Source organism: Phyllobates terribilis, unplaced genomic scaffold (genome assembly GCF_046119375.1).
Source record: "Phyllobates terribilis strain yellow unplaced genomic scaffold, ASM4611937v1 Scaffold_1__5_contigs__length_1240528914, whole genome shotgun sequence".
Lineage (NCBI taxonomy): Eukaryota > Metazoa > Chordata > Amphibia > Anura > Dendrobatidae > Phyllobates > Phyllobates terribilis.
This window is the reverse complement of record NW_027362761.1, coordinates 507,363,602-507,388,357: the sequence shown is the minus strand read 5'-3', so window position 1 is coordinate 507,388,357 and position 24,756 is coordinate 507,363,602. Positions and strand designations below refer to the sequence as shown.

The 24,756-nt window shown below is 41.9% G+C and overlaps 1 protein-coding gene across 2 annotated transcripts in view; it reads left to right on the top strand.

Annotated features, from left to right (window-relative positions):
* Positions 1-24,756, top strand: part of CWC27 (CWC27 spliceosome associated cyclophilin) — a 303,935-nt gene that overhangs the window by 3,840 nt on the left and 275,339 nt on the right. For both annotated transcript variants that reach the window (XM_073680243.1, XM_073680242.1), the window contains 4 exons: positions 1,078-1,190; positions 17,581-17,724; positions 20,253-20,351; positions 23,070-23,173. In XM_073680243.1, coding sequence (XP_073536344.1) covers positions 1,078-1,190; positions 17,581-17,724; positions 20,253-20,351; positions 23,070-23,173 — 460 coding nt within the window. The remainder of the gene's footprint in view (positions 1-1,077; positions 1,191-17,580; positions 17,725-20,252; positions 20,352-23,069; positions 23,174-24,756) is intronic.

Below are 24,756 nucleotides of genomic sequence, written 5' to 3'. Positions count from 1 at the left end.
GGCCCGCTTCCTTACCCTGCGCCGGCTGCTGGGCCCGCTTCCTTACCCTGCGCCGGCTGCTGGGCCCGCTTCCTTACCCTGCGCCGGCTGCTGGGCCCGCCTCTTTACCCTGCGCCGGCTGCTGGGCCCGCCTCCTTACCCTGCGCCGGCTGCTGGGCCCGCTTCCTTACCCTGCGCCGGCTGCTGGGCCCGCACTGGTTCCTGAGCTGGTTTATAGATTTTTAATAACTTTTGTTTTTGTAAAAACCACAGTCTGTCTCCAGTATCGCAGCTCGTGTCCAATGACTTTATCAGGCAATACCAAAAACTACCCGTCACACACGAGGGCCACTGATTCTGGGAATAAAAGCGTAAATGGTTTTCTACTCCTGGTTAACCCCTTACTGGGTCTATCAGTATGTGATCCTAGTGCCAGATCATATGACTTCAAATAATGGACTCCAATGGTGCCTGACAGACCCTAGTAGATGCATAATTGGTCTATTAGGCTTTGTTAGTCCCCCACCTCTCCCCCCCCAAAAATATCGATGAAAGTCAAATGTGATGGAGCTTCTAATGTGGATATGAACTCTGCCTTATAAAGGCGTTTCAGAGGATGGGGAGCCCACAGGAAACATTGGGCCACAGCTTTCAGTTTTGAAAGACGAGATCTGACTGATCGCTGTAGTTCATCACTCTTTTTTAATGCAAACTAAGAGTTTAAAAATAATGAAATCTGATGCATCTTAAAAATGCTCCCTAAATTTCTGGGGTCGAGTTGGAAACGCAAAGTTCTGGTGGCACCTACTAGTAGTGATTGTACACTACAGCGAGTAATACGGAGGGACCTGAAGGAGTGTGGAGATCCGGGGGGTGAGGTGGCGGGTCACTTGTTGCTAAGCAACTGCCTAAACTTTATTTTGTGTCACGAGAATCTTGCATCGTGCTTGCGAAGTCTGAACAACCCTAAAAATAATTACTTTTTCTTCCCTTCTTACAGCAACCTCCCTTTAATAGCCCGTGTGTCATTATATACCTTTTTTTTTCATTCATTTTATTCAAACCATATTAGACGATGTTTATTTTTGTGTCTTTTAGGATATTACGATAATACAATATTTCACAGAGTTGTACCCGAATTCATAGTGCAAGGAGGTGATCCTACCGGTACGGGTACAGGTGGGGAATCGATTTATGGGAAACCGTTTAGGGTAAGTTTTAATGATTGCATGAAGCACCGGGAAATTGTCATTTCTAACAGGACAATGTGGTGGTGGGGTTAGTCACGAGGGATAGCTCTGGTGGACTGCCACCAGGATGGGGAAATAAAGAATCATCAGGTTCAGGACTTTTATGAACTCACAGTAGGTTAGTTAGGATTATGTTCACATATATTAAATTACTTCAGAAAATTCTCCTTTTTTGGGGGAGTTTTTAGAGGCTTTTTTTTTTTTTTTTTTTTTTTTATAAACCATTTTGAAAAGTTTCACTTTCCTAAAGGAGCATCGTCACCCGGGCTGTCAGCTTTGCAGAAAATCAACACCAAAAAAAATGTATAAAGAAAATAATTAACTATGCGGCCAAGAGTTAAAATTGCAAGGACTTTATTGATTACATGAAACACACAATATATAAAAACATGCTAAAAAAAGGGGGGAAAAGCACCACAGATGAAAATATTGGATGGGTAAACCTGGGAATGCGAAAATGCGCATAGAGATGATGACCAGTATATTAGAACAAATAACAAACCAAGTAAATAAATCACAATGAAATGCAATGGTATTTAAAGAAAGTGCATGTGCATGCTAGAGGAATCAATGCAATAAATGCATACTGTAATATTAGGTGATAATCAGTACCTTAGATATAGGTGGGCGTAAGTTGATCACTTCATATAACCGAACTCAAGGAGCGCATCATGTAATTATTGGTCAGTGTACCATGGTCACTACAGTGCCATATTACACATCACCCATAAGATATACATATAGTATAGTAGTGAGGCAACAAGCGTTCGAGTATTACCATTATGGGGTGTGGAGTCCACACACCCACCTCACCTGACGCTCGTTTCGCACCAGAGTGCTTCATCCGGGGTGGTGGGATGCTGGGAGTCAAAGTATTTAAATGGTACCTGGCCAGTGGGTATCTACACGTCCCGAATTACTCATATCCTTCAGCTGGAGCTGCGACACCCACCGCTTGTATACCGCCGTTGTCATGTCAATCCATGTTCCTGAACGGAGACAGAAGATCGGGTAGCCGAAAACCCACATACAGGGCCGCCGGAACACGGCTCAAATGACGTCACAACACTTCCCGTCACGCGACTAGAAATGGTCACATGATCAGGATACAATGACGTGATTGATTAGACTCGCAGATCGGGAAACAAGCAGGGTCTAAGAGCCTGTGTAAAGCATAGAAAACGGGCAGCTAAACAGCATCGCAACTCCTGCTGGATTATGGAAGAAACATAATTAAAAGGTAGACATACTAAAGGTAGATTGTGTACAGTAAAACCAACCACCATATATAGTGAAGTAAATAAGAATCACTATAGTGATAAATCTGATGTCAAAATGGAACAAAGGCTGATAAAATAGTGTGAAAGCACAATTGGATAGATAGATAAGTATATGAACTGGGCAATGATGACAAGAAGTGCTTTATTGAAGTGAAGAAAATGAAAAAGCATGATTATATTTATGATAGACAACAATCAGATGTATGTGAGACAAGTGATTAAAACACACGGGTGACAATTACATGAAAAATATAATAAATAACATAATTAGATTTATAGGACAAAAAAAGTCATAAAAATGTGAATACATGAGAATAAAATCCATGCCTAATAAAGTATAAAAACACAGAATACTATAAGTGTAGGAAAACACATGGTGGAGTGACATATATAAGACAACTAGACCTAAATAAAGAATAAAAAGTGAAAGTGAATCAGTGTGAAAAAACACAAAGACCGACACTGATGAGATATACCCATGCTATAAGTAGCATGCATATGTTAAAAACATATATAGAAAAATACTGGTGATTCTCACTAAATTAGAATATCATCAAAAAGTTAATTTATTTGAGTTCTTCAATACAAAAAGTGAAACTCATATATAGAGTCATTACACACAGAGTGATCTATTTCAAGTGTTTATTTCTGTTAATGTTGATGATTATGGCTTACAGCCAATGAAAACACAAAAGTCATTATCTCAATAAATTAGAATCATTAGCAAAAAACACCTACAAAGGCTTCCGATGCGTTTAAAAAGGTCCCTTAGTCTGTTTCAGTAGGCTCCACAATCATGGGAAAGACTGCTGACTTGACAGATGTCCAGAAGGCAGTCATTGACACACTCCACAAGGTCCCAGAGTTCCAATTTTCACTTCATGCTTCCCTTGGAGATGGAAATGTCATTCTCCAGCAGGACTTGGCACCTGTTCACACGGCCAAAAGTACCAATACCTGGTTTACAAACAACAGTATCACTGTGCTTGATTGGCAGCAAACTCGCCTGACCTCAACCCCATAGAGAATCTATGGGGTATTTTCAAGAGGAAGATGAGACACCAGACCCAACAATGCAGACGAGCTGAAGGCTGCTATCAAAGCAACCTGGGCTTCCATAACACCTCAGCAGTGCCACAGGCTGATCGCCTCCATGCCACATTGCCGCATTAATGCAGTAATTGATGCAAAAGGAGCCCCGACCAAGTATTGAGTGCATTTACTGAACATACATTTCGGTAGGACAACATTTTGGATTTTAAAACAATTTTTCAAGCTGTTGTTATAAAGTATTCTAATTTACTGAGATAATGACTTTTTTGTTTTCATTGGCTGTAAGTCATAATCATCAACATTAACAGAAATAAACACTTGAAATAGATCACTCTGTTTGTAATGACGCTATATAATATATGAGTTTCACTTTTTGTATTGAAGAACTGAAATAAATTAACTTTTTGATGATATTCTAATTTAGTGAGATGCGCCTGTAATATAAAAAATAACTAAATATTATGAAGGAACCTAAATAATACTACAAAAAATAAGTCAATATACAATAAATATATATACCAAATATGCTCTCTATAGAAAAAATAATGAACAATATATATAGCCATATAAAAGGGCGGGAATACCAGCCCAAAGATACAGCAACAATAATGAAGTTCAAACTAGGGACATAGAGAATCCATATCCGGGTAAACAAAAATGACCAGTGATCATTATATAGGGTGTCCAGGGTGCATACTAAACGGGAACATAGGGTAAAGGCCAGGATCATCTTGGACAAACAAGACCATCTAAGAATGAACAAAAAAACAGTCAGAGTAATACACCATGAAAACAAATAAAAACCAACAGCCTAACAATTAAAAATATAAAATAGTTCAGAGGTGAGAATGATGCTCAACATCTGATTATGGGTGAGAGAGACCAATTTTTACTTAAATGTAAATTCAAATCCCCATATATATATATCAACAAGAAGCAGAAATGAATAATATCAGAGATTCATGGCAAGTAGCTATTATGGTCATTAAGACCATAAGGGTTAAATGGTATTAAGTTTGTAGATCCACTTTGTCTCTTTCGGTGTGAGCAATTTCTTCCAATTTCCCCCTCGAGGGGGTAGCTGAGACCCTGGAGAACATGATCAGGGCCGGTTTTTCCAGTCCCCAATCACGTGATCGCTGTTATTCAGTGAAAAAAAAGTGTGCCCACGGTTACAATGATTTCTCTCTCCTCTGACATGATATACATGTCAGAGGAGAGAAAAATGATACCCCGCGAGCCCATTCGGTACTTCCACCGTCCCCCGGATCTCCTGATCCATTCTCGGCCCTCCGTCACCTTCTTGTAACAAAAAAAAAAAAATGGCGGGCACCTGCTGAGATCTGCCAGCCGGTACCCGGCAATAATAGGGAATTTTTTCTATTGGTTCCTTTTGATCACTGTGATAGACCCTATCACAGTGGTCAAAAGCAAAAAAATTGTAAAGGACATCCCCCTTTGTCACCCCCTCAGTTAGATAATTTTTTTAGATTTTATATATATATATTTTTTTCCATTCTTTGCCATTAACTTTAGGATTGTGTTGTGGTTAGGGTTGTATTAGGGTTGGTGTTGTATTAGGGTTAGGGTTGTGTTAGGGTTGTATTAGGGTTGGTGTTGTATTAGAGTTAGGGTTGTGTTAGGGTTGTATTACGGTTGGTGTTGTATTAGGGTTGTGTTGGGGTTTGGAATTTTTCAAAAGTAAAGAAAAATAAAATGATGACAATATGACGACTAGTGTTGAGCGCAAGTGCTCGCTTACTTGAGTTTGCATCGGGTGCTTGAGTGAGATGCTCGAGTCCCTGCCCCATATGTTTCGTGGCTGTTATATAGCCAAAAAAAACACGGGGGGATTACCTGCCATACATGGCAATCCCTGCATGCTTATTTTTGGGTGTCTAACAGCCGCGAAACGTGCAGGGCGGAGACTCGAGCATCTCTCTCGATACTAGGTGCATACCTGAGTACCCGATGCAGACTCGAGTAGCGAGCACATGCACTCAAGACTAATGACAACTTATTCAATATAACGACCTAATGTTATCAAATTCTGTGTCGTACCTATGGGTTCAAAATGCTCACTATAGCACTTGATAAAATCCTTGAGGGGTGTAGTTTCTAAAATGGAGTCACTTGTGGGGGTTTCCACTGTTTAGGCACATCAGGGGCTCTCCAAAAGCAACATGGCCTCCTCTCTCAACTCCAGCCAATTTTGCGATCAAAGTCACACAGTGCTCCTTCCCTTTTGAACCTTGCCGTGTGCCCAAACAGTGGTTTTACCCACATATTGGGTATCAGTGTACTCAGGAGAAACTGCACAACAAATTTTGTAGTCCGTTTTCTCTTGTTACCCTTGTGAAAATAAAAAAAATGGTGTCTGAAGTAAAATTTTTGTGAAAAAAAAATTACCGTAAATGTTCATTTTTTCCTTCCACGTTGCTTCAGTTCCTGTGAAGGGTTAATAGACTTCTAGAATGTGGTTTTGAGCACCTTGAGGGGTGAAGTTTTTAGAATCACAAAGAAAATGATGGTCCGCTCACCTATAAACTCCTTCCCGGTGTTTCCTCCTTTCTGCTCGGATAGCAGCAGGCTGCTGCATTGAACACAACTTCAGACCAAAATCCAGCGAGTGAGGAGACTCCAGCGATGTGGTGTAATTAAAATTTCCATTTATTTGAAGGATGATATTTGCATAAAAAATGCACTTAGTAAAAGAGCCAATTCATACCATATGGGCAAAAAGAGTAAAAAAAACACTACTCGTTTCGGCTTAGAAAAGCCTTAATTATGGTACACCATAATGAGCCGAAACGAGTAGCGTTTTTTTACTCTGTTTGCCCATATGGTATGAACTGGCTCTTTTTCTAAGTGCATTTTTTATGCAAATATCATCCTTCAAATAAATGGAAATTTTAATTACACCACATCGCTGGATTCTCCTCACTTGCTGGATTTTGGTCTGAAGTTTTTAGAATGGTGTCACTTTTGGGTATTTTCTGTCATAAAGGCCCCTCAAGGTCACTTCAAATGTGATGTGGTCCCTAAAAAAAAAAAAAAAATCGTTTTGTTGGAAAAATGAGAAATCGCTGGTCGTCCTTGTGTTTTCCATTAGTGATGAGCGAACGTGCTTAAGATATAAGATAAGATAAGATATACTTTATTTTTATCCCGGAGGAAATTGCGGTATCACAGCAGCAGAACACAGATCTCGAACATGACACATATGATAACATAACATTTGGAATGCTTTAGACATTGCTTTTCAGACATTTGTTAAACACCCTCATAGCTGTTGGAACAAACGATCTCCTGTATCTTTCCTTTTTACACCTTAGTTGAATTAGGCGATTGCTGAATGTGCTCTTCTGTTTCGCAAACAGTTCATAAAGCGGGTGTGTGTTGTTGCCCATTATAGCTCTGCACTTCTTCTTAATCCTATCTTCTACCACCTCTTCAAAAGTCCCAAGCTGTAGGCCCACCGTCGCGCTAGCCTTCTTTATAAGTTTGTTGAGCTTGTTGGCGTCAGCAACACGCACACTGTTACCCCAGCAAATTATTGCCGCAAAGGTGGCACTAGCCACAATGGATTGGTAGAACACCTCAAGCATTTTGCCACACACATTAAAAGACCTTAACTTCCTTAGGAAGTACAATCTACTCATCACCTTCTTGTAGACCTTCTCCATGTGGCACTTCCAGTCTAGCTTGCTATCCAGGTAAACCCCCAAATATTTGAAACTGTCCACCATCTCCACATCCTGACCGTCAATGGTAACAGGTAGGCATACCTTCTTGCACCTTCCATAGCTCATCACCAACTCCCTGGTTTTCTTAACATTTAGTTCTAGATGGTTAGCCTGGCACCATACTACAAAGTCCGCAACCACCCTTCTATATTCCTCTTCATCCCGGTCCTTCCCAATACCGCCAACTATCACAGAGTCATCCGAGTACTTCTGGAGGTGACAACGGTCTGATTTATACTGAAAGTCAGCTGTGTACAATGTAAAGAGGAATGGCGACAGCACTGTTCCCTGCGGGGCTCCGACACTGCTCAGTACACTATCTGATGTAGCTGTCCCCCACCTAACAAACTGTGGCCTATCCGACAGGTAGTCAATTATCCAATTCACAAGTCCCTCATCCACCGCCATTTTAATCAACTTTCCACGCAGTAAGAGTGGCTGTAATGTGTTGAACGCACTAGAGAAATCAAAGAAAAAAGCACGCACAGTGGTTCCATCATTGTCCAAAAAGGAATGTACTGTTTGTAGCAGAGACGCTACAGCATCGTCCACCCCCAGTCCCTGCCGGTACGCAAACTGAAGAGCATCAGTATGCGCCATCACCCTCGGACACAAGTGAGCAAGTACTATTCTCTCCAAGGACTTCATCGCATGCGATGTTAAGGCCACCGGTCTATAGTCCCCCGGGGAAGCCGGGAAGGTAGTCTTGGGAACCGGCACCAGGCAGGAAGTCTTCCATAGCACTGGTACTCTCTTTGATTGTAAGCTCTGGTTAAAGAGATGCTGGAAGACAGTACACAACTGATTTGCACACACTCTGAGGACACGTGGACTGAGACCGTCAGGCCCTGCTGCTTTGCCAATGGCCAGCTTACTAAACTGGTCCCTCACGTCATTTTTGGAGACCGAGAAATGATCTATTTCACCCCCTGTTAATTTAGCTAGTTGTTCCCCGGCCTCCTCCCCCTTTCCTGCTGCTACCGCACCTTTATTGCTGAATCTATTGAAGAACTCATTCATTTCATTAGCCATTCTAAGTCCACCACCCCCCTGCTCCGACCTTGCCTTAAACCCAGTCACTAGCTTCATTCCAGCCCACACCTCTCTGGAGCTTTTTTGTGCAAATTGATTTTCTAATTTAACTCTGAATGCCTCACGGGCAATCTTAATTTTCCCCTTTAGGTCTCGCTGTATAATTTTCAATGCCTCCTTGTCCTTCCTTTTAAAAGCCAGTTTTTTCATGTTTAGTAAATGTTTCAACTCTTTTGTAATCCATGGCTTATTGTTTGCATAACACCGAATCTCTTGAACAGGTACTACTATGTCCATACAGAAGTTGTCCATACAGAAGTACTATGTCCATACAGAAGCTTGGATAAGGGGTTAACAGAGCACGCTCGGGTGTTTTCCGAGTAGCTTCGTCGTGCTCGTATATTACTTTTTGAGTCCCTGCTGATTTGCAGCTGTTAGACAGCCTCAACACACGCAGGGATTGCCTGTTTGCTAGACGGCCTCAACACATGTGAGGATTCCCTAACAGCTGCAAATCCTGCAGGGCCTCGAACATAATATGCGAGCACGCCGAAGATACTCGGTTAGCACCCGAGCGCGCTCGGTTAACCCCTTATCCGAGCACGTTCGCGTATCACTATTGTTCATTTCTTTTTACTCATACATCACAGGGATCCACAGGGTTTCATTGAGCCATACACATACAGTGGGGAAAATAAGTATTTTATACACTGCCGATTTTGCCAGTTTTCCCACCTACAAAGAATGGAGAGGTCTGTAATTTTTATCGTAGGTACACTTCGCCTGTGAGACAGAATCTTAAAATAAAAATTCCCTGTGCCTTCCATGTGTCCATTTTTTTTTTTTTTTTACATCCGTGTCCCCGTTTTTTATGTCCATGTGTGATCCGTTTTCATACATCTACATTAAAGGGGTATTCCCATCTCCAAGATCCTATCCCAATATGTAGTAGGTGTAATATTGATAATATTATCAAATAGCTCCAATTAGAGATGTAGTATAGTTTTTCTGATTCGCTATGTCTCTTTCCTCATGTGCAGGGCATAGCAGGACCTTAGGTATCCATAGTTACGACCACTACCAAGTAGCTAACTATCTGTCACTATATCAGTGGACGTAACCATGGATACCTAAGGTCCTGCAATACCTGCACATGAGGAAAAACACATAGATAATCAGAAGAACCGGCGCCTTTCTCGAGGTATAAAAAGCAAATGCCAACAGAAACGCGTTGGTATTCATAAAAACCGTCTTGGAATCCCAAGCCTTTTCATTCCCGCAGCGCAGCCCGCCTAAATGTGCCAGCTTCCAATTTTTGCCATTAACCTGCAGATATAGGGTTAATGCTTCCTAGTTTCCATAATGAAAGTGCGGCTACCAGGAGAAAATGAAGTTATTTCCTCCTGAGAGACGTCAGCTTGGAGTCACAGAGGCGCCCGGACTGTAAGCACGCCCCGACACTTTGAAAGCTCACTATGTACAGACGCACTGCAGAACTGGCTGTCAATCAAAGTGCCGGTGAGTGATTAGAGCCTCTCCATGCACGTCCCTATGACTGCAAGACGGCGGCCCAAGGGAGGTAATAAAGTCTGAAGATGACTTTTTCATAGTCCAATTACCATGTTCTGTATTTGGTTTTTTTTTTCTACTTTTATTTTTCAACTGATGGAAATAGCTTTATTTGAATGGAGCTTTGTGCTGCGTGCATAATATATGGTTAGTGAATTGTCCCAGGTACTGCTTGATGAGATGCAGCGTGAGCCTCATAAATAAGACATTGTTTGGTCTCTGGAGATGAGATGGAGCAGTTTGTAATGGGAATATAGAAAGCTCATTTACATATCAAAAGGAAGGAACAGAACACTGGTCCCTGGTCACCTGCAGAAGAAAGTTTGACAAAGAAGCTAAAAACAACAATCTGCACATGTCTCACTAAGATAAACACTTTCTAATAGAGAATGCAGTGTGCAGGATGAGGGGGTCCCACCTCTGCAACCTCCTCTGGGAGTCAGAGTGGAGAGCCGCTAACTAAGGGGTCCATATGGTGGCTCTCGCTCACGTGGACCCATCATGTTCCTGCCCTGCAATACATGGACATCAATTCTGTAAGGTTTTCAAGATATTGACTGGGAATATTATTAACTAACCTGACCTGGTCGTGTGATGATCACACGGGCACGGCTCATATACAGTTATTCCAGATCTGTCTGTAAATGGAAAGTGCTGCAGTTGTGCGAACCTGGTATAAGCGAACCTGGTATAAGTGAGCCTGTCACTTGAATAAACGCTGTTAATCTACTTGTTAATGGCGTTCTGAAACTGCCCGACGCCTGCACTTAGAGCCCCACTGCCCGGAGGAAATTAACTTTATTCCTCCCGGCAGCCTTGAGCGTTCAATCACTGCTCTGTATATAGAGATCGGGGGCTGTAACCGTGCACCCCGTACTGACTGACAGCTCATTTAACATTAGGGCCGGCTATCAGTCATTGCCAGGGTGCAGTTACAGCCGCTGCACTCTATACACAGAGCGGTGACTGAACCCGCATCGGCGCCGTCCCCGTGACTAAACGCCGAACGCTACCGGGGGGGAATATAGTTAATTTGCTCCCTGGCAGCGGGGCTCTAAGTTCGGGCGCCTGGCAGTTTCACAACACTATATTAACCTGCAGATTAACGCTATATCTTCAGGTTAATAAAAAAATTTCACATGACAGGTTCCCTTTAAAATTTTCTGAAAGTAAGTACAGATCTTGAAAATGATGATAAATTGATTCACTGGACCTGATTCATTTTTGCATTTGCCCATTTATTTATTTATTTCTAGATTTGGAAGCTTTATTTTTTTGCCTGTTTTTTTCACTTGTGCCTTGTTTTCTTTTCAATTTGCTCCTTTTTTTAAATCAATTTTTGTACATATTTGTCTTTTTTTATTTTTTTTATTTGTCATTTGTGGGTGAACTTTGGGGTTTTCAGATGTTTTTGGCATTTTAAACAATTGTGACTTTTTAAAAAGTTGTAAAATTTTTGTGCAAATGTATTCTAGACCCTTCCTGGAGTGACTTTATGCCAGTCTTTTTTTTGCAAATTTTGTGTTATTTTATTGTAACGTGACGTTTTGCACTAAAGAGTCACAAAAATGAAAACCTTAACCCGTGCCCTCAGTGTATTTAAAAAAAAATGCTGAATACTTCATTAAACAATCATGATGTTGACTGCTTTCCCAATAGAAATGTATAGAAACCTACGTTGACAGTAAAATCAACGACCTAACATTGTGGCAGTCATCCTTGTGCCACCAGAAAAGCTCTGCTTCATGTAGACAAAGGCTCTACAGTACAAGACCTCTAAATGTTTCCAGCATTACCATTTCCTCCTCCAAGGACTTGGACTAGATGGGCTGGCTTTCGCTTTCTCTTCTCATCAATGAGTCTTGAGCTTCTATGATCTTGTCACCAGTTCTTCTTCCTTAGACTAGTTTTGGTTGTACTAACATCATACACCAAGAACATTCCCACAACACCTGCTGTCTAGGCATCACAATTTAGACCATGCCAAAGTAGCTCAAACCTTCACACTAGACAATTTTTTCCTACTTCCAACATATTAAAAGAGTTGATCATCACTGATCAGAGTAATTAGTATAATATGTGGTTGTTTTTTTTTTATTTATTTTTTTATTTTTTAATTTTGATTTAAATATATATCCTGTCAAGAATATTGCAGCCTGGGAAGGTCACGCAGAACCACCCGCTTTGATCTTTGTGTTGAACAGCTCTCTGCTGCCTTCTATTGTCCAGACAATTAAACGATTGGCCGACGATTAACGGAGGAGGCTGCAGGCTGTCACCACTACACTAGGCTGGTTATCGGTAAACTAACAGTGAGTGTATGGAATATACACCTCCGATTCCAACTCATGGAACATATGTATAGTACAGACCAAAAAGTTTGGACACACCTTCTCATTTAAAGATTTTTCGGTATTTTGATGACGTTGAAAATTGTACATTCACACTGAAGGCATCAAAACTATGAATTAACACATATGGAATTATATACTTAACAAAAAAGTGTGAAACAACTAAAAATATGTCTTATATTCTAGGTTCTTCAAAGTAGCCACTTTTTGCTTTGATGACTGCTTTGCACACTCTTGGCATTCTCTTGATGAGCTTCAAGAGGTAGTCACTGGAAATGGTTTTCACTTCTCAGGTGTGCCCTGTCAGGTTTAATAAGTGGGATTTCTTGCCTTATAGATGGGGTTGGGACCATCAGTTGTGTTGTGCAGAAGTCTGGTGGATACACAGCTGATAGTCCTACTGAATAGACTGTTAGCTGCTTTTTTCTTGCCATACAAATTCTAAGTAAAGAAAAATGAGTGGCCATCATTACTTTAAGAAATAAAGATCAGTCAGTCCGAAAAATTGGGAAAACTTTGAAAGTGTCCCCAAGTGCAGTTGCAAAAACCATCAAGCACTACAAAGAAACTGGCTCACATGAGGACCGCCCCTGGAAAGGAAGACCAAGAGTCACCTCTGCTTCTGAGGATAAGTTTAACCGAGTCACCAGCCTCAGAAATCGCAGGTTAACAGCAGCTCAGATTAGAGACCAAGTCAATGCCACACAGAGTTCTAGCAGCAGACACATCTCTACAACAACTGTTAAGAGGAGACTTTGTGCAGCAGGCCTTCATGGTAAAATAGCTGCTAGGAAACCACTGCTAAGGACAGGCAACAAGCAGAAGAGACTTGTTTGGGCTAAAGAACACAAGGAATGGACATTAGACCAGTGGAAATCTGTGCTTTGGTCTGATGAGTCCAAATTTGAGATCTTTGGTTCCAACCACCGTGTCTTTGTGCGACGCAGAAAAGGTGAACGGATGGACTCTACATGCCTGGTTCCCACCGTGAAGCATGGAGGAGGAGGTGTGATGGTGTGGGGGTGCTTTGCTGGTGACACTGTTGGGGATTTAATCAAAATTGAAGGCATACTGAACCAGCATGGCTACCACAGCATCTTGCAGCGGCATGCTATTCCATCCGGTTTGCGTTTAGTTGGACCATCATTTATTTTTCAACAGGACAATGACCCCAAACACACCTCCAGGCTGTGTAAGGGCTATTTGACCAAGAAGGAGAGTGATGGGGTGCTACACCAGATGACCTGGCCTCCACAGTCACCAGACCTGAACCCAATCGAGATGGTTTGGGGTGAGCTGGACCGCAGAGTGAAGGCAAAAGGGCCAACAAGTGCTAAGCATCTCTGGGAACTCCTTCAAGATTGTTGGAAGACCATTTCCGGTGACCACCTCTTGAAGCAAAGCAGTCATCAAAGCAAAAGGTGGCTACTTTGAAGAACCTAGAATATAAGACATATTTTCAGTTGTTTCACACTTTTTTGTTAAGTATATAATTCCACATGTGTTAATTCATGGTTTTGATGCCTTCAGTGTGAATGTACAATTTTCATAGTCCTGAAAAAACAGAAAAATCTGTAAATGAGAAGGTGTGTCCAAACTTTTGGTCTGTACTGTATATACCTCTAATACGGTCACTGTGAATACCACGATAACCCAAGAAAGATGATCAGCTGCCACCACCAGTCGTGTTTAATACAGGCTGACTGGAGGCCTGGTAGGTAGCTTATGGCTTTGAGGCGCTGTTTACAGAACAATAGGAACAGAACTATTACATTTTATATTTAATCCATAAGTGTTTATAAAAAAATATACAATAGATTTTACAAAGGAGACAACACAAAACAGCATATACAGTTGCAGAAAATAAAAGGGATTAACAAAAGAACTTACTACGCTGCTCACAGAGATGAGTCAACTTAGTGGATGGAAGCAATCTGTTGAAAACTTCTGGTTAACAGGATCAAGCCTACACCGAAATGTATCTTCCTTAGCATTGAACACAGATCATAATTTGACTTTGATCTTTTATGAGCACCTGAGTTACATCCATACACCCCTCTCCAGGGTGATGACCTCACATGGGCTGGGTTGTGGGCTGTCCTCAGCACTTCAGGATTTTATGAAAATCCCAACTTATGCGATAACTCCTCTCCATATGATTGCAGAAGTTCGAGATCGATGCCATATTTTTTTTTATTGGGATTTTACTGTTACCCAGAGACCAAACGTCTGCCCACTATTGATTTGTGCTTTAAAGGGAGGGGTTATAGTCATGAGAAAATATGCATATTCTTCCCTGGTTCGCCCTGACACTGAAAATGTATGTCCTATCACTATCGGATTTTTACAAACTCCAATACTCCATATTTTCTTTCGGAGACAAATGTCTGTTGCAGGTGCAATATTTCCTTTACAGGGAATAAGGATGTCTAGTGTAAATGTAGAAAGTTTTCCCTGAAAGGACAATGTATTTCATGGGTACAAAAGGCTTCTTCCACTTCTGTGTCTATGTGTAAACACAGGTCCCTATTGTTGTCCAACCCTTTAAAAGATTTCCCCTGGCTCAATTAACGGTTCAAACTATAAGTCTTTGTCTATGCACAATAGACATACTGCATTTTAATTAGGATTCCTCACTCTACCATATGTTAACTGTGTGGTCCTATTATCAAGAGGTTAGTATATTGTAAGCTCTTGCTTTCTTACTGCAAATCCCTGTGAGAGGAAAAAGGAGGTGGGGGGGGGGGGAGAGTGAATGTGGCTTGGTATCAGTTTGGCTCTGTCAGCTATTTTTGCCCCTGCAATTTAGCGTGGCGTAGAGATTTTAATATTTTCTATGACATATCCTTAAATGTGTATACCAGCATATTGGGAAATAAATTCCTTTTAGTTAAAAAAAAATAAAATAAAAAATAAATTGGGTAGACAACAACTTTTAACTTCCAAGGACTGATTGTTCCATTGCTACCTAATTTATCCCATCTTTTGACAGGTACCATTATCACAAGAAAATCAATATTATTCACATAGTTTTTTTTACTTTATTCACACATTGCAATAACGTTGTGAACACAGCTTTAATGTTATAGATGATCAATATATAGAAAATCCATCAGTGGGCAGAATATAACTGGACTCCAAAATGCTACTGTGTGAGTCTGTCCAGAATGAACGGGAACCCATCAGGTTTCCCAAGGCTCCCAAATTGCCCCTAGTTTTATAAGGTGTCCCATTGTCCTGCGTTTTATGCGGATTTTCCCGATCATAGCAGCAGAGTTTTGTCTCACAACACACCTAATAAAAGTTCACTGTGTACTGGAACGTTATACTACTTTTACAATCCTATCTACAAATTGGAGAATGGTCGGAGGGATCACGATACATAATGTGTTCTTGTATGCAGTTCCCCTGAAAAGGCTGATGCTAGGTGAGTGCCTGGCACGGATCGCTGAAGGGTTGGACATTGAGTTACAGGGTAGCTCTCTCTACCAGGTAGCACTAGTAAGTTAAATTTCTTTCCTTCCAGCATGGAGCTAATTTGCATGTTTTTTTCCCATGAAGCATTGCTAGTAAGCTCCATACAGGAGGTTTTTTCCTTAAAGGGTGCAGTCGAACAGCCGTATAAGTAAATCGTACTGGCCAGCAGCTCTCCCGACCCGAGTGTGTGAGCTGCATAGAAATACATGAAGCTGTCACGCTTCGGTAGGGAGAGCTGCCGGCCAGTCCGTGCACTGCGTTCCGATATCTGTCTGATTTATACAACCGTCTGAGTACGCCCTAACAAAACACAGCTTAGGTTCCAATACACAACCATCTATTTTTCTCCACCCAGTTTCTACTTGGAAAAAGTTTCTTGTTGGTTATGGAGTAAGATATATTATACAGGTCTACAAAAAAATGTTTTTTTTTTAATGGATTTAGGTTATTTTGAGGGCACTGAATTCAAAATTCCCATCACTATTGCTGAATTGGTTCTAGTTTTTGAGATAATTCATCCATGAAAATAATGGATTTTCCCAATGCGACTTGTCTTGTGTGTGATAAATGCAATAGCTTTTGGTCTTTTGACTCTTTGGCAGTGTCTTAGGTAATGAAATATCCCATATAATTATTTTGTATTTCAATTTGTAGGTTTACAATGTTATACAAGTGACTTTTTGAACCCAGGATTCTATTAAATGGATTGTCCACTACTATTGAAAATTGGCCAATTTTTTTTTATGATGAAAATAAGTTTCTTTGTAAATACCTTGCGCTGGTATTACTGCCTGTGAGTGGCGCTGTCACTGGCTGACCCCCGGCTGCAGCCGGCTCTGACATCCGCTGATGTCACGTCAAATTCCGACTGCAGCCAGGGGTCTTTGTCTTCTGCGTTCCATGGTGGATGCCAGGCTGTTGGTGGAGTTACCCCCCGTCACACCCAGCATCCACCGCGCGCTCTCCCTCTGCTCATTCATGGGAGAGCGCGCGGTGGAAGCAGGGTGTGACGCGTGGGGTAACCCCGCCTACAGCCCAGCATCCACCGCGGGTACCGCGTCACTGATGTCACACCTCACTTGATGTGACATCAGCGGGGGGGTCACATGATGCCTGTGAGCGGCCAGCTATAACCGTAACACTAGCGCAAGGTATTTACAAAGAAACTTATTTTCATCCTAAAATTACATTGGCCTATTTTCAATAGTAGTGGACAACCCCTTTAATTATCTTAGAAGCTAGAGGCGATCTGGCAAAACTAAAGTCATATTCTTAATTGGCACCATAAGCTTAATATAAAACCGTTTAGACATCGTTGGCACCAAAATCACTGTATATCAGTGTTATCAATGAGACTAAGCAAATCTTGTATGTCGGTAAGGCCGGGTTCAGATGGGGACGTATTTCATGGTCTGTATATGGACCGGTCTGTATGTGGACGAGTGACAGCGGGTCTCGTGACCTGAGCTTGCAGCCCTGTATATGTCTGTGAAGCTGTATGTTCTGGTCGGGTGACCAGCAGTCAGGGCGTTGCGGGCCATATACGGACCGTGACATACACCCTTCTGAACTCAGCCTTATCCTTTATACTACACTAATTATGTTTTTGCACTCCAAGGTTAGACTGACTTCTTAAACTCTTAGAGCTCGCGGTGATTACTCCCTGTGATCGTACATTACTCTGACAATGTAATGTGACCTGTGTGCTCTTCATGAGTTTTAAGAGCTGCCTCTCTGCCTTCAGAGGACTTCCATTATGCACCAGTTGTGTACGACATGAGGAGGACACTCGAGTGGATGTTTTTTTTTATTAAAGCTTATTTTTTTCCCTTCTAATTTCCAGGATGAATTCCATACACGTCTGCGCTTTAATCGAAGAGGACTGGTTGCCATGGCGAACGCTGGCCCTCATGACAATGGCAGCCAATTCTTCTTCACCCTTGGCCGTGCCGATGAGCTTAATAACAAGCACACCATCTTTGGAAAGGTCTGGAAAATCCCCCAGCTTTGTGACTAACATTACCTGGTAGCACGGGCAGTGATCTGACAGGAGAGACATTTTATCACATGACAAAATGTGGGACAGAAAATGTTAAAAGGGGAAAAATACATCAAGCCCCTTACACCACTTCTATGGGGTCTCTGTGCCGAGAGAGTCTGCTGTTGAACGGCCCTACTCTACTCGGCAGTGGCCCACTACTTCCAGCATTTGTCGCATATGTACGGCAAAAGTCAGGAGGATTAGTATGGAAGTGGGTTTACGCTCCATGCCCTGTCGACACTCGCCAGCAATTGCTGCAATTGAAGCTAGCTCTAACCAGAACAGACAAGCCCTAAGATGCTGCGGCGAACAGCAGCCGTGACATCTAAGTGGTTAGACGGATGGAAACCCTCCGTCTCTCCCATTGGACCACTGCAACATCGCAGGAACCCAATAGGTTGTTGCATAGCGGCAGTCAAAGTGAGGGCTGGAAAAGGAGCTCATAATATGGAAATGCAACCACTTGTGATAATCTATCTGTAAATGACTATATAAGTATATAGACACATATAATAGACCCCTGATTATGAAGTCTATACCCCAATACCGGTATGCAGATTCGTGCTCCGCTAACCATAGGCAACACCATATAGCTACAGGCTCCTTGATAAAAATAAACCACGTTTCTCCAATCACAGAAGCTCCCTAGATACAAATAAGAAGAAACCTGTCAATCAATCCTCTGAAAAGAGTGGACACTTCTACCTATTCTCGGACTCTTCTCCCTGTGTCTTGCTTTAGAGCTGAATTTGGCAAAGATTTTGATTTATTTGCCAGAATCTGTGGACTTCTCTAGATGCAACAAATGTATCTCAACACTTTCTTAACCCCGTCCCTCAAATGGAAACTGTCCTTCCAAATTGCAAGCGATTTACTGCAAATGGGTGCACAGTTACGTCTGATGGATGGCACAGCTAATCCCCTGCTATATGTGCTGAGACTGTATATGTATTCAGGATCCCAGCACTTTAATTCTCCAGATGCCGCTGTGAACCCGGACAGCAGCATGTGAGGAGTTTCACATAGGGAGATTGCTCCCTTTGTCAGCCCATTGGCACCTCTACATTGCGATCGCGGGGTGACGACGGGTTTCTGTGGTAACTGGACCAAAAAGATCCCTCCAGAGGCGAGGTTTGATAGGCTGTCAGTTATTTACTGACTGGTCAGAGAATGCAGATTACAGACTGTTATCAATGCTATCAAAGGATTGCATGTTCAAGTCCCCTTGTGGGACTAATAAGTACTGTAAAAATAGGAAAAACAATTTTTTTTTAAGTGTTGTATAAAAAACTCATACTGACCCAAAGAATAGAGCGAACACTTTGTGGCACACCGCGAATAGCGTAAAATTCAAAATGCAAAAAAAGTGGCAGAATTGTTGATTTGTTTATATTCCTCCCTTTAAAGATTTAATAAATGTTTGCTACTAAGTTTTATGTAAAACTAAACCAAAAGAAATGAACAGGAGCTAAGTTGGTATGCATGCAAAATAGAAGCATGTTCAGACTGGCCAAAAAACAGACAAAAGCCAAAACAGAGACAAAATAAATAAATGCCCTGCTGTAAATAAATAAGTGAAGGCAGCGGTTCATGTAAATAACATTTAGGTACTTGGTAAACACCGTTTTTTGATCAATAAAAGCGTAGAAGCCATCCCACCAACGTCAAGGTGTACCCAAGCTCGGGATGGTCCTCACCTCTAGCATTAAAACCTTACCTTGTGTCATAGTGACGTCCCGTGTAAATACTACGTTTTATGTACCCCAAAATGATTTTACTGACAAACACAACTCATCCTGGAAAAAATAAACAAGCCGACAAAGAAAAAAAGTCTCCTGGATTGTGACCATAGAAAAAACAAAATGGTCTGTCGTCAAAGCCAATATTGACTGTGACTCCAAGGGGTTACTAGACTTGGCACATCTTGCTCCAGAAAGCTTTTGCTTAAAGTCTTTGTATGAAGCCTGTCGGTCTTAATGGGTTGTCCAACCCCTCCTTAAATGAAACTAAAAAACGCTTATACTCACTTCCGGGACCGGCACCGTCCCAACAGTGTCGTCACTGTGTCTATGGGCGCTCGTGCGACATTATGTGCTGCTTCACTCACACCTCCCTTGACGAAACTCTGACGTTGGGGTGAGGGGTGAGCACTACAGCCCATACCGGCCACTGATTTCCTGCATAATGTCACCCGAGCGCCCGAAAACACAGTGACGACATTGCAGGAACTGCACCAGTCCGGTAAGTGAGTATTAGCTTTATTTATTTTCAGTGGAGCCCTATTTAATCTAAGAAGGGGTTGACCTAGTAGTGGACACCCCCTGTAAGTCTCTGTCCCCATGTTTTCTCTGAAACGATTCTTTGTAATGAAGCAGTCTGTCTGTATTTCCTGCTGTCTGTGGTTAGAGCAGCATGAAGACAAAAAGGGACTTCTGTTTGCGGTAATGTCCCGGTCATTGTTGTGTGTATTCCAGGTGACCGGAGACACTATATACAATTTATTACGACTGGCAGAAGTGGATATTGGTGAAGAAGACCGGCCGTTCAATCCACACAAGATCAGGATCTCCGAGGTATGTCCTTATACACTCCTCACAGACGTAACGGTACTTCCGTTTTTAGACGTATAATCTCCATACCCATGTGACGTTCTCTCCATTATTACTGTCTGTTACTCTTTATAGGTCGTCTGCCTTGCATAGTAAAAATTTGGGCCAAATCTGCTAAATATGTTGTGCATTGACTGCCATATAGGATGCCGGGTGTGAGGGACGCTGCCCGACTCCCGCAGATTTGAGCACTATAGTATCAAAATCAAATTATGTGCAGCCAACAACTGGTAATAGTGTGTGCTTACACCCTGGCCAAACACTCAGTTCTGATATATAAAGGCAACCTGTTAGGCCCCCTGATTGTGCCCAATCGCTACTAAAGCAGTGTCCTTCCAGATATCTGTCAACTGACCAAGTGTTTTTTCTGCTTTATTAATACTGAAATGTTTGAGCAAATAACTTTAAAGGGAATTTGTCAATATCAACCCTCCTAAGCCGTGTATATGGGCATGTAAAAAAAAAAAAACGTAAAAATCACTGCACACGTAGAGAGGTATGGTATGCTTTAGGTGAAACTTTATTTAAAGGGTGATGCTTGAGGCGACTAGTGGACGTTTCGGCCAACACTGTGGCCTTGATCACAATGTCGCAAGTGGATAGATTCATCCGGGAAAAAAGGAGAAGAATTACCAGTCAAGAAGACGGGAGGGGCAATTCTTAGATAAGGAAACCAATCCGGTAGGAGGTGTCTGGGTATAGACACGGATGGAGTATGCCCGTCGGTTAGAAAAGTGCTGGGTTCGGGGTGTCCTGGAGCCAAGGACCGCGTCTGCTGGGAAATTCTAAGTGGCGGACAGAAAAATATGGTCTGGTGCCGTGCTGCAGTTGGCTTGGTCCTGTGTGCCACGTGTATGGGATATATTTTGCGAGATAGTGTAGGAGGCGATAATGGACAGCCCCATAGATTAAGATCTCGGCAGGTGCTGTGCTCCAGAGAAGCCTGTACAGGGATCCGTGTGGATTTAAACGTGATCCCTTAAATGTTCTGAACCTGTCATTGGAGGCCTAACAGGCTTGCCTACAGCATCCTCCACCGAAACCTCCAATATACAGGCTTCTCTGGAGCACCGCACCTGCCGAGACCTTAATCTATGGGGCTGTCCATTATCGCCTCCTACACTATCTCGCAAAATATATCCCATACACGTGCAAATAGAACATCTAGTTTGGCTTCTTACCCCAAGTCATGCGACAAGGCTCGATAAAGGGTTGATATTGACTTTTAGGATTACACGTTCTCTGCTTTTCAGAAGAGGCAATCATCTTCAGATATAAGGCTTACGAAGTTCATTGAGTTTTATGCAATGAGTGAAGACGGAGTCTGAAACGCGCCTGCGGTTATCTATGTGATGGATGGGATTTTAGTGGACATGAAATAAATTAAGAATTTTAAGGATCTTCGTTGCTGGATTTGCTTTGGTTATCTAGAGTACAATTCTCCTCTTTTCATCTTCAGATTAAAGAAATCATGCTGCTGTAGTAGTGATTGGGGTCATGACAGATTCCCTTTTAAATGGTTTCTTTTTTAGCTCATGCAAAAGGATATATTTTTTAATTAAAATTTATTTTTTTAAATTATTTTGTGTCTGGATTTTGCCGTCCGACTTGATATAATGCACCCATGTGCTTTCAGTATTCCCTTCTCATAACCTCCAAGTGCTCGAGAGATGTCAACGCTTTTACCACAACAGTTTTTTGTGACGTGTCTATACAAAAACAGGAGTCTGGCCGCTTCAGATCAGGTTACGTTTGGGGTGGAGGTAGTATAGTGCAGTTTCTTAAAGGGGTTTTGCAGTTTCTATCACCCAACTCCCGATTTGTTTTAAAAAGCAAACAAACAAACAAACTGTGCTTTACTCGCCTTCTGGGATCCTTGGCTGCGTATCCACCACTGCTTCCAGGGCCTGCTATTGTCTGTAGCGCTGATGTTACGTCGACACTGCTGCAGTCAATCAGTGAGCTTAGCAACTCATATGATCAATTGGGCAGATCTGCAGAGTTATTAGCTTCTGTGCTGTCGACATGATGCTAGCGCTGCCGACCGTAAAAGACCCTGGGAGCAACAGCGGAGACCAAGATCAGGACCTGAGGGGGGTGAGTAAAGCACCGTTTTTTTTTAAACTACAGCTGTGGAAGAGCATTTTTTCAAAAACGGAAAACTCCTACACGTGTATGTGCCTGGTAATGCAGTTCAGTGAACAAGCTGACCACTTTGCTCTGTTGGTCGGTGCCCCCTTTAATATGGTACAAGTATTTTTCTTATTCATTGGTTATAGAAGCACTACGCAGATAGGATCTTATGCAATGTTATAGTGTGTCACCTTTGATGACCATTTTGGTCCATCCCTGTTTGGTCGCCAGTGATAAGCAGTGTGTCCTGCTGCTGCACAGTCGGTGTAATCCGTGCCTGAATCAGTGGCAACACAGGGATAATGTTGTCCTTTTCTTAGGCTAATAGACTGTGAATGAGGACCCCTTTTATTAATTTATCTCCTCTTGTTGAACAGGATCGCACCGCTCTCTTGCTTCCCAGCTTGTTAAGGAGTGGTGCACTCCTAATTGACAGACAGTTTAGACCCCTTAGATTAGAGCTTGTAAGCTCCAAGTTCTCACTTTAGGAGATCGGTCACTACTGATAGTCTGCAGTCTTCTTAACCTTTTACTGTACATTTCACACAGGTTTTATTTAATCCATTTGATGACATAGTTCCTCGAGTAACTAAAAAGTTGAAAAAAGAAAAACAGGAAGAAGAAGCTAAGCAGCCAAAGGTGAAAGGGACAAAGTAAGTTCCGTCTGCTATGTCTTTATCTTCATTGCCAGAACTGGTGTAAACATTAAAGGGGCAACGGCAGACTTATGAATCCCCTGAGCACATGCACTGTGGGGATTCGCCGGTTTCACACCCGGGAATGGAGGGTGTGTATGAGTTATATGTACTCCCGGCCAGTAAATTAACAAAATGCAGTGAATGAACAAAAGAGAAATGTAAATCATATCAATATTTCCTGTGACAACCTTTTGCCGTCAAAACGGCATCAATTCTTCTAGGTACACTTGCACATAGTTTTTAAAGGAGCTCGGCAGGGTGCTTGTTCCAAACATCTTAGAGCTAGAATCTTAGAAGAACTAGAACTAACCGCAGATCTTCTGTGGATGACGCTTGCATAAATCCTTCTGTCTCTTCATGTAATTCCAGACAGATGCAATGATAAGATCAAATCATCACTTCCAGGACTCCTTGTTCTTCTTAACGCTAAAGATGGTTTTTAATAACGTGACAATATCGATACTTGATGGATAAGTATCTGCCTGTATTTCTCAGCATAGAAAACACCAAGAAATAGCAATGTTGAGAGCTGTAGGTGCTGGGCCAAGGAAACTTAGTTCAGCAGATGAAAGAAGCACCATGCTTACTTGAATTCAAAATGGAAATATTTCCAGCAGTGTCATAATCTCAGAACTGTCATTAACCAGTGGGATCCAGGTACCCCCATCTACTGTTAGAAGTTTAGCCCGAAGTGCTCTTCATGGAAGAATTGCAGCTAGGAACCATACCTCTCATATGGAAGCAAGGACGAAGCCAAACAACTCAACTATGCATGAAAACATAGGAACTTGGGTGCAGAAAAATGGCAGCAGGTGCTCTGGACTGATGAATTAAAATGTGAATTATTTGGCTGGAAGAGGAGGAAGTTTGCCAAAGTGCTGGAGAGCAGCACAATTACAATGGGGAAAAAAGTCTTTAGTCAGCCACCAATTGTGGAAGTTCTCCCACTTAACCCCTTCGCAACCCTGGGATTTTCCTTTTTTGCATTTTCATTTTTTGCTCCCCTTGTTCCCAGAGCCATAGCGTTTTTATTTTTTGGTCGTGTGAGGGCTTATTTTTTGCGGGAAGAGTTGTACTTTTTAACGCCATTACTAGTTTTACCATATCGTGTACGGGAAAATGGGAAAAAAATTCCAAGTGCAGTGAAATTGCAAAAAAAGTGCAATACCACAGATGTTTGGTTTTTTAAATTTTTTTTACCCCGTTCACTGAATGCTAAAACTGACCTGCCATTATTATTCTTCAGGTCATTACGAGGTCGTAGATATCAAACATGTATAGGTTCTTTTTTATTTAAGTGGTGAAAAAAAATTCCAAAATTTGGTAAAAAAAAAAATAGCGCCATTTTCCAAGACCCGTAGCGTCTCCATTTTTCGGGATCTGGGACCGGGTGAGGGCTTATTTTTTGCGCATCGAGCTGAAGTTTTTATTGATACCATTTTGTGGTAGATCTTTTTTAAATTATTTTATTTTGAATGGGGCGAAAGGGGGGTGATTTAAACTTTTTATATTTTTTTTTAATTTTTTTAATATTTTTA